This window comes from Galeopterus variegatus, unplaced genomic scaffold (assembly GCF_000696425.1).
Source record: "Galeopterus variegatus unplaced genomic scaffold, G_variegatus-3.0.2 Scaffold664, whole genome shotgun sequence".
Lineage (NCBI taxonomy): Eukaryota > Metazoa > Chordata > Mammalia > Dermoptera > Cynocephalidae > Galeopterus > Galeopterus variegatus.
In genome coordinates this window covers 122,794-133,238 of record NW_007726775.1, presented here as the reverse complement: position 1 = coordinate 133,238, position 10,445 = coordinate 122,794, and the positions used below count along the sequence as shown (strand labels likewise).

General features: G+C 46.3%; 1 protein-coding gene across 1 annotated transcript in view; it reads right to left on the bottom strand.

Moving 5' to 3' along the window:
* Positions 1 to 537: 537 nt before the first annotated feature.
* The window catches only part of CCT7 (chaperonin containing TCP1, subunit 7 (eta)), a 17,316-nt gene continuing 7,408 nt past the window's right edge, over positions 538 to 10,445 (bottom strand). Inside the window, 8 exon segments of the mRNA XM_008571161.1 lie at positions 538 to 914; positions 1,801 to 2,007; positions 2,850 to 2,982; positions 3,341 to 3,438; positions 4,107 to 4,295; positions 5,115 to 5,279; positions 8,496 to 8,667; positions 9,223 to 9,275. Coding sequence (XP_008569383.1) covers positions 693 to 914; positions 1,801 to 2,007; positions 2,850 to 2,982; positions 3,341 to 3,438; positions 4,107 to 4,295; positions 5,115 to 5,279; positions 8,496 to 8,667; positions 9,223 to 9,275 — 1,239 coding nt within the window. The 3' untranslated portion in view covers positions 538 to 692.

Sequence of the window (10,445 nt, the reverse complement as noted above, 5' to 3'; positions counted from 1 at the left end):
ACTTCCAGTTGATCTGTGCCAGCCATTCCAAACTTACTGGTTAGAATAAAGCAGAAGGAACTGAAAAAGACCCAGTAGTGCTCTTTCAGCCACCACCTCAGTGGACATGTAAGAGGTCACCAGAGTTTAGAGAGGATGCAGTGTCCCTAAAACATCCATCCCAGAGTTGTCAACCTCAAGATCTTGAGTAAGAGGAAACAAAGACTGAGCCAAAAGAATATGGATGGAGAAGGGGCTGACAAGATTTTAACACATTTACTCAAACCAGAGAAATGCTGGGAGCAGTGCCTCACTAGGCCAGGACTAAATAAGACGATGTCAGAAGAAAAGGAAGCAACTCCACATCTCCCGGCCACTTCTGGGACTCAGAATACAACTGTAGTAAAACTTCCAGATGGGTCACTACAGTGGAGTTCACCCCAGTGCGGGAGATAGTTTTTCTTTTGTACCTGTTGGGCAAGTGCATGCAAAACTAAAATTATGAGCTGTAGTCAGACATTTCTGTGTAAAACTACTGTGCCCAAATAATTTACAAAGTTAATCCTAAGGCTTGAGTTTTATTTAAATAAACTCCGGTAAGAACAGAGTGGGCCAGTTACTACCCCTTCCCATAACCCCAATTAACCAAGCCAGGGAGAGTAAGTGCACCCTGCAGCAAGCCTGCCAGCCAGTTGCGATGGAGGGGGTGCCTCTCAGTGGGGGTGGCCACGACCTCGGCCCCGGCCAGCTGCTGGGGGAGCATCCACGGTCGAGCGGGGGTTCTTGATGGTCTCATCTACAGACACAATAAGGCAGGCAGCCTCAGAGGCAGCTGTCAGGGCGTTGATCCGCACCATAGCTGGCTCCCACACGAAAGCTTCAAAGTTGTCAGCAATGTCCTCGTTGTTGATGTCCACCCCATACCACGTACCCCCCTGAAAGAGGAAAAGAAGGGAAGTAATGTGGAACTTCTCTCAAGTTTCTTCTTGTATGCCTTTATTCCAAAAGACTAACTGTTGGGAATCCTCAGACTCTGAATTTGATGGCAGTTTCCTGAGGAAGACAGCAGCCTCCCAGGGCATCACAACAGGAACCTGCAAGTGCACCTCTTCCCACCCCTACTCTTGCCAAACACTCCCTGCAAATCCTGGACACACTGATCACACAAGAGCTCTGGGCCCTCTCCCAGGCAAGCTGCTGGGTTTTAGGGAGGCCCCATCCTCAGGTCACCTGAGGACTATGCATGTCAAACCATGGTTCTCAAGAGAAACGAGAACAAATACTTTACAAACACTTTCCAATCCCTTATCTTACTTTACCATCTCATTGCCTCAATCCCCATTTTACAGATGAGGAAACTGAGACACAGAGAGGTAAAGTGACTTGCTTCAAGTCCTAATACAAGCCAGAAGCAAGGTCACTCATTACTGAGTACTGCTGTCGCAGTGCTGAGCACTTAACAAACATGGAGCCATGGCTGGGCACAGGTCATCAGGAATCCAGAGTGCTTCACCTCCACACCAAGAAACCCACAGCATGTGGCCAGCATGTGCTTCCAGGCAGGAGGCTGTGGGTTCCTCGGGTTACTCTCATCACACTGTGAGGAGCGATCATACCCTTGGTAGAAGCACTGAACAAACCCTGGAACCTCCAGTCTTGGCACCATGGCTTTCCCTCTGCCCTCAGAGAAGCCAGTTAGTTGCTGCTGGGCTGAATTCCACCCCATCACCTGGGCCACATGCCCAGCTTGAATAAGCACAGCATACACTCAGAATCCAGCCCCATCCACTCAATCCCTATACCTTGAGGAGAAGGACCCACCTGGGCATGCCGAGCCCGCAGTTTGTTGAGGATGTTTGTGGCATCAAAGCCAGCATTGTCACACAACTGGCGTGGGATAATCTCCAAGGCCTTGGCATACGCCCCAATCAACAGCTGCTGTTTTCCTGGAATAGTTCTTGAGTAATCCCGCAGGTACTTGGAGAGCTCCATCTCAATGGCCCCACCACCAGCCACCACCGAATCATTCTGCAGAGACCAGAATACCTCTCAATGCAAGCGGGCCCCTGGGCCAAGCTCCAAGTTGGAAAACTCAGTAGGTGCTCCACTCAGTAGGTCCTCCCACCCAGAAAGAGAGTGGTTCCTCATTCCTTCCCCCATCCCAACGCCCACAAGCCCAAGCATGGCCCCTGTTTAGCACACCCTAACTTTAACGCAGTAAACCTTATGGTTTCTGACCATCTTCAAGGTCATCTGTAACTTGAGGGCACTCGCACAATCAGTGGGATGGCTGACCACATAAGCTCCACAGTTTGCTAGCAAGAACAAGTCTCAGGGCCGGCCCGTGGCTCACTAGGGAGAGTGCGGTGCTGATAACACCAAGGCCACGGGTTCGGATCCTATATAGGGATGGCCAGTTAGCTCACTAGCTGAGCGTGATGCTGACAACACCAAGCCAAGGGTTGAGATCCCCTTACTGGTCATCTTTATATAAAAAAAAAAAAGGGGGTGGGCCCGGTGGCTCACTGGAGAGTGCGCTGCTTGGGAGCGCAGAGGTGCTCCAACCGAGGGTTCGGATCCCATGTGGAGACCGGTTCCCGCTCACTGGTTGAGCGCGGTGTGGGCGCAACACCGAGGGTTGCGATCCCGTTACCGGTCAGTAAAAAAAAGACAAAAAAAAAAAAAGTCTCAGTCTTTAAGGGAACATGACCTACTTTTGAGAGTCTGAGGCTCAGTTCCTCTATGATTTGTGGGGCAAATAAGGAAAAGGCAGGTTATAATGTAGGGAAGGAATTACCACACAAATCCAGGGTCTGATCAGCTAGAGAGATAGAATAGGCTATACAGTGAGGCGGCCATGAGCCCTGTACCTTGATGGCCCTCCTGACAATCATGATGGCATCATGCAGGGAACGCTCTGTCTCTTCCATAAACTGCTCAGCGCCACCACGGAGGATGAAGGTGCATGTCTTAGCCTTAGGGCAGCCAGTGAAGAAATTGTACCTACACCCAGGATCAAATTGTACACACATGAACTCCTTTCTGCGGCCATCCAGCTATATTCTATCCTCACCATCAAGCCCTCCCAACACACAGCAGCTGCTTATGTTCTTCACCCAGGCTGCCCATCCCAACCTTAAAGACATTTTCTTGAGAAGGTCTCAAGGGGCATAAAAGACTCAGACCCACTAGTTCTTCCCTCCTTTAACATTCTTTGTACCTGAACTCTTTAGACCCTGAAAAGTGAGACCCCTAAAAAAGAACAGCACAAGCTGTATACCATGCTCCCAAGATGGCAGAAAGCCAGACCCAGGCAGCTCCCATGAGATCAGCCTACAGGCAGCCTGGGCCTGCAGCTCACCTCTCGCCTCCAATCTGGGCCTCTTCAAACAGCTGGCAGCAGCCCAGCACATCTGCTGACAAAGCATTCACACTGGTCTGGATTGAGCCTCCACAGGCCTGAGGAACAAGGAAGGCAAAGCATCTAGTAGTGAAGGCTCGCAACAAGGCCAGTCAGCTTCCAGCCGCCTGGTCTCAAAGCCATTTCCTATGTGGACTCTGCCCTGGAGCCCTGAGCCTCTGTACTGGATAAACCACCCTTTCACTTGACCTCCACGCCCTTCTGAAGGAGTAGAAAAGAAACAGAACTAAAACACATGAAGGGTAAACAGATCTAGTTAAAAGGAGAGGGGGACCCCTTCAATTGAGCATGTACTCCCTCCCCCGAACTGGGGTGCTTTGGATCCAGCAACTGAACTCAGGAGCAGTACATTAAACCTAAAAGTGTCTTTGTGAGATGCTCAAGAAGAAAGATAAGAAATCTGGCCAGAAGCATACACTTGAGCTTATCCAGCTAATCAGAGCAGTACTGTTAGTTTCCCTCACGAACCAAAATTCTTGACTCGTTTTGGTTAAATTAACTTTAAAGCAGTTTGTATTACTGCGCACACACATGCACACACACACACAAATGGGAATGGAGTGCTTCCTGGCAAAAAGAAAGAGTTATAAGAAGACAGGACTGGAGTCACATACCAACCTGACAGTGCACTCTATTACACCAGGGGTAAATGAAAACCCCTTGAGGGCCACAAAGGCCAAGAAGCAGGCTGTGAAAGTTTAGTTACCATCATTGTCCTCTTCAGATCCTCCTCAGGCACTCGGCCAGCACAGAACATGTCCCTGTCAGCAAAGTACTGGGTGGCCACATCCCCAATGGGGAGTTTGGACAAGACGACTTTGGCTCCAGAATGATGGATCCTCTCTAACTTGTCATAGAGAATGTTCCACTCAGCATCAACAATTGCCTGATAATCCTGAAGAGACCCGGAAAAAGATGAGGATACTTTGGGCTGGAGGTAGGCATATATGGTAGGCTAAAATATACCTCCCAAAATAGGACATGCTGATTTTATCTGGGAATTAACAGGGGTAAACAGAATAGCCAATCCTCAGTCCAAGCAAACAAGGACCCCTATAAGATAACTTAGTAACCACCTAAAACTTACAAACACAAAAACAGAATGTAACACCAGGGCTGGAAGCTACCCCAGAGCTGACACTGCCAAGGTGTGAGAAACAATTTAGCCTGGCTGACATCTGGCTTCTTCTGAGGTGTCGCACCCATGGAGTTCCCTATGATCAGACCCCTCCACCAAAGGCCATTCTGCACTGGGGATGTATTTCCTACAAGCTGCTCCTAGGTGGGTGAAACTGCTACCTCCAGAGGCAGCCTTGGTAATATCAATGATGGGAGCACACCTGTCCTTGCAGCATGAGGCCCAGTCTAGGAGTCTAGAAAGAAAGGAGCCTACATCAGCCCAAACAAAGGGAACCAAACTACTGGGCCAGCCATGTTGCTGGAGAGCCCCTGCTGACCCATTCCCCAGAGCAAGAGCATAAAATTTCAACAGGTTTTCCCTATCCGAATTTCCTCAGATTGAGCTCACTCAAGGAAAGTATACAGAGAGAAAAGAAGTGGGCCTGTTATTTAGACATCGATATTCAGGGGAGCAAGAGGAGAAAGGGGCCCAAAAGGAGCCTGAGAAGCAAGCTAGGCCTAAGACAGCCATGAGGTCCGAGGCTCCTGTCCAAAAATCTGCCCATTTCAGTGCTTTGCCGCTTGCAAGGCTTACCTCGACTGTGTGGACCCTGATTTCTGCATTATCTTTCTCAGCTTTCAGCTCGAGCTCAACATTTAAAAGGGCAATCATGGGATTCTTGTACTTTTTGGGTTGCATTTCAAACCCAGCATAAGAGAAAGTCTTCTTGAATGCAACACCAGCTACGAGCTGAGACTCCTGTTTAAAAAAAAAAGAAACAATTCAATGGTTTGGTACCAGCACAAATAAGATTATGCTAGTGGTTTGCTGAGCTAGCGCTTGCCCATTTCTATGAACCTGAAAGAGTTAACTATGTCTTTATTTCACTGTTGTAACAAAGCCTTTCCACTATCATAAAATTTGGAACAAGTCAATTTTTCAAAAAGTAACACCAAATACATTTTAGTTATCCCTTTAATATAAGGAAAATCATTCAGTTTGCAGAGACAAAGCATGGTGATGGCCTGTTTGGGATGTCCTCTAAGACTGGCCTCCGAGGCACTTGCCAATGGATAATGCTGTATTTACATACAGTGTCAGGAAAGGAGCCAGGTGTTAATGAATAAGGCAAAACCTGTCCAATATTTCCCGTCTGTCTCCCAACTCCCAAACCTCAAGTCTCATCCCACTGCAAACACCTTTTTGTACCCCTACCTACACTGCAAACTCACACCCCCCACAGCATGTGTGCTGTAGCCTAGATGCCTCCCTTTCTAGAAGATGAAGCTAAAGGGCATAAGAATCAGAAATCCCCTACATAGTTCCAAGCAATCATCACGATTCCTCACTTCTCACTTCCTAAGACATGGACTTCTCCTACGTGGTCCATAACAGAGCTTCCTGTGGGTTGGAACAACAGAAAGCAAGTTGCACTCAGGACTGACTTCAGCACTATGATGAGACTAAGGTTCAAATCTCAGACTTCTTTCTTACTATTCATCAAGTCCTTCCCCATGCCATAAAAAAGGGTATTCAGTTCAATGACCTTTACATTCTATGCCAGTGCTAACCTACAATTCTAACCTGTAACACTGTAGCCCATTGGTGAACAGTTTCTGTCCCCAATTCCTGTTATCATTTAAATCTACAACCTCCTAAAGGGGGTGACGCCTAAGCTGAGTCATGATGGATGAAAAGATATTAGTCAAACGAAAAAAAGGAAGAAAGGGGTATTCCCAAGAGGAGGTAGTGTTACGGAATCGGAGAATAAAAAGCCATCTGAAATTGCTGGAATGTGAAGTAGAGGGCAGGGACCAGCCAGTGAGGAGGAAGGGGGAGGAAGGCAGGGGCCAGTGTAGAAGGATCTTACAGTTTCTGCTAAGGCCTGGCTCTCATCTTATAGACAATGTGGACCCCAGCAGGCTTTATGCAGAGGAGTAAAATGGGGAACTTCACCCTGCAACAGAGAGTAGAATGCACCTAAAGGCTGCAAGACTGGAAGAAGGATGGCAATAGTCCTGGAAAGGAGTAAAAGACACAGATTAAAGAAATAATTAGTAAATTAGTAGGTAAAAATGAGACAATGGTTGTGTGGAGTCAGACATGTTTTCAAGGATGACCCTAGATTTACCCTAGATTTCTGGTTTGGGTGATGAATAAACAGTGGTGATACCAACTGTGACGAGGAATACAGAAAATGCTACAGGTTTGGAGAACAAGGTAAGTTTTGCAGCAGTTAGATATAGGAATTCAACAGGTCTTCCATTGAGAGCTCAGGGGAGAGGTGAGGACTAGAGATACAGGAAGTTTTCAGTTAATGCTGAGAATAAGTAAATAACCACTACCACCATTTACTGAATTCTGCATCAGGTTTTTATGTTAAGAGTTTTACATGCATTTAATCAATGTGGAACAGTGTGGGGAAAACACAAGAGTGATTTAGAGTTCCTGGCTTTCTCACCAGATAAGATTAGTTCTGATCCCTAGTTTAGTGGATGCCAATCTAATCTCAAGGGTTTATGGAAGTAGGAAGGCCCAGGAAAAGATGAAAAAATTACCACTAAAGGAGTGGGTAAAGACAAAGTCTGCAAGCCAAGATAAAGACCAGGGAATGGCTCAGATGACCTCCAGATTCCTCACAGCTTTATCACATAAAGAGAACCTCAGCCCACTGGTCTGACATACGCCATAACAGGAAGGAGAATGACAGTGCAATTTGGGAGGGTAAAGTGAAAGGATAAAAAGTGAAGGGCCAGGCTATAATATTTCAAGCAAGTCTTCCCCTGTCCATATCACTTCAGTTGAGGTCACCAAGGAAGACTATAGTAAGAAGTACAATAGGCCAGAGACTGAAAAGGTCAAAAGTAGCACAGAGACACAAATATCGAAGAACGTTTCCAAACAGATAACTATTGTGTTAAAAAAGAATAAGTTACAGTTCTGCTGTCCAATACAATAGTGACTAGCCATATATTGCTATTAAAATTAAAATTAAATCTATAATTCAGTTCCATGGCTGCATTAGCTGCATTTCAGGTGCTCAACAGCCACATGTAAAAAGGGCTACCATATTAGGCATGCAACAGTTCCACCATAACAGAAAGTTCTACTGGACAGCACTGAGTTAAGAGCTACACATCCTGATGTAGATCAATTTCTTTTTCTTTTTAAAAAAATGACCAGTAAGGGGATCTTAACCCTTGTCTTGGTGTTGTCAGCACCACACTCAGCCAGTGAGCGAACCAGCCATCCCTATGTGGGATCCGAACCCGTGGCCTTGGTGTTATCAGCACCACACTCTCCCGAGTGAGCCACAGGCCGGCCCCTGATGTAGATCAATTTCTAAAATATGTTATTAAATGGACAAAAGCAACAGAACACTATGTATTATAAGCAATCATTTATGTTTAAAAAAACCAATATTTATATACATGCTTGTATATGTGCAAAGTAATTCTAGAAGGATACACACACACCAACTGATAATAGTGGCTACATAGGAGTCAGAGGTGGTACACAGAACACTTATTTTTTACTTTAGGCCCTTTTATACAGTTTGAACTAGGTGTCCTCTGTTCAAGATAAAGAAAAGGGAGAGCCTGACCATATCACTTGGGAATGAAGAATGGACTGAAAAATATCCCTCAGATTTATCAATTGGAAAGGTCATAGGTAATTTATTTGAGCAAGCTCTACCCCTCCCCACCCCCACATTGATACAGAGAACCTGAGATTCTGAAAATCAACCAGTTCAATTTTCTGTTCTGCTGACAGGCAAATAAAGATGCACGGAGACTACAAAATGTACCTAGTTACAGCCTGTACAGGAAGTATGGGAAGCACAGCCCAAGTCTGACCTCCTGTCCACTGTGCATTCTCTCCACACCTGTAGTGTGTGCCCTCCTCCCATATGAAATGGTCTGAAGGGTCAATGTGAATGCTGGTGCCATCTTAGGGAGGCCACAACAGGCTTACCTCTAGGGCTCCGCCCTGTACCTTCTTGATTCCAATCATTTTTAGCTGCAGCAAATCATCAAGCATCATCACCGCATCAACCACCATCTTAGCGAAGAAGGCTTTCTGCTGGGAGATCAGCTTGGAGCTCAGAGCTGTCATGGCACATTTCTCCAGCAGCTTTCTCTGCTCCCTGGGACACAAGGGCAGAATGCACATCAGGTCTAGAAAACCAAATTCCTCATATATGATTCTATTGCAATGAAGAGTTGGTTGCCTTCCAAACTCTAAACTGAGCCCTCTCCAACTTCATCTTCTGTATCTTTAGGGCAGATTATCAGCGACAGATGGTGACTGCAGTCAAAGACCTCACATGTGACAGCTTTTAAAATACAGTCTACAGGGCCAAGCCTGTGGCGCACTCGGGAAAGTGCGGCCCTGGGAGCGCAGCATCGCTCCTGCTGCGGGTTCGGATCCTATATAGAGATGGCCGCCGGTGCGCTCACTGGCTGAGCGCGGTGCGGGTGACACCGCACCAAGGGTTGCGATCCCCTTACCGGAAACGAAAAAGAGAAAAAAAAAAAAAAAAATACAGTCTACAGACTCTTTTGTGCTGTGCAGGCTGGGGCATAGCCAAGGGTCTGGCAAGAGCCAAATAGCCCCAGGCCTATATAGGGACACAACATGATTCTGCACCTAATTTGGCCACAGGAAGTCAAGGGTCTGACAACACCCACTGCAAACTTACACTTTATCTGTCTTCTTCACGGTCACAGCGATCTCTTTGATCTTGTTAACTGCCTGCCAAAAACAGAAGTTGAGTGAGTCTCTTATGCTAGAGCCAAACTGCTAAAGTGGATCTTAATCTCTCTTGTTAGGCCCTACTCTGTTTACTCCGAAATCTTAAGCATTTCTACTCTACAGCTGAAACATTTCTGTCTTGCAGCTACCCAGAAGAATGTATAAGTCTACAGTTTAGAAAACTCCAAAACTTAGAAATGTAGAGTAGGTATATAGTTTGGAAGAATCATCAGAGGGCTTCCAGGATTTAGCTCTGGATTTGCAGGTAACACACTAAGACAAATGAGTGGAAACAAGCCATGACACTAGATGAGGCCCAACATTCAGGCTTATAAAAACACCTATGACGGGGCCAGCCCGGTGGCGCACTGCTACAGTGCGCCGCTTGGGAAGCGCGGCGGCGCTCCCACCGAGGGTTCAGATCCCACATACAGACCGGCCGCTCACTGGCTGAGCGAGGTGCGGGAGCAACACGGAGGGTTGCGATCCTGTTGCCGGTCACGAAAAAAGACAAAAAGGAAAAAAAATAAAAACACCTATGACAACTTTGAGAACTTTATGTATTAGTTATATATATAATACACATACTAATATATAATAAACTTTTTATCATTTCCAAAGTACTCCTCATTTTAATGTCACCACTTGCAACAGAGATAGCAAAGGGAAAAAGTAAGGCCTAGAGGGATTAAGTGACTTGGCCTAGTTCACAAAATGAAGGTTAGAGAGTGAATAACAGCTTTGTCTCAAGATGTGCAATGAGGTGCTTGATAAAAACAAAGACAGCTCTCACTTACTAAAAGCCTATGATATGTCTATATCATAGTCTACCAGGAGCCAGCCTGTGGCTCACTCAGGAGAGTGTGGTGCTGATAACACCAAGGCCATGGGTTCAGATCCCATATAGGGGTGGGCAGTTGGCTCACTGGGTGGGCGTGGTGCTGACAACACCAAGTCAAGGGTTAAGATCCCCTTACTGGTCATCTTTAAAAAAAAAAAAAAAAAAAAGTCTACCAGGCTGACTCTAAACTGAGGCTCAAAGAGATAAGTAACATATCTTGTCAAAAAGCTACTAAACGGGGGGGCTAAAAGAACCAAAGGCAAGGATTCAAATCCCTGTACTGGCCAGCCACCAACACAGACACAAACACACACACACACACACACACA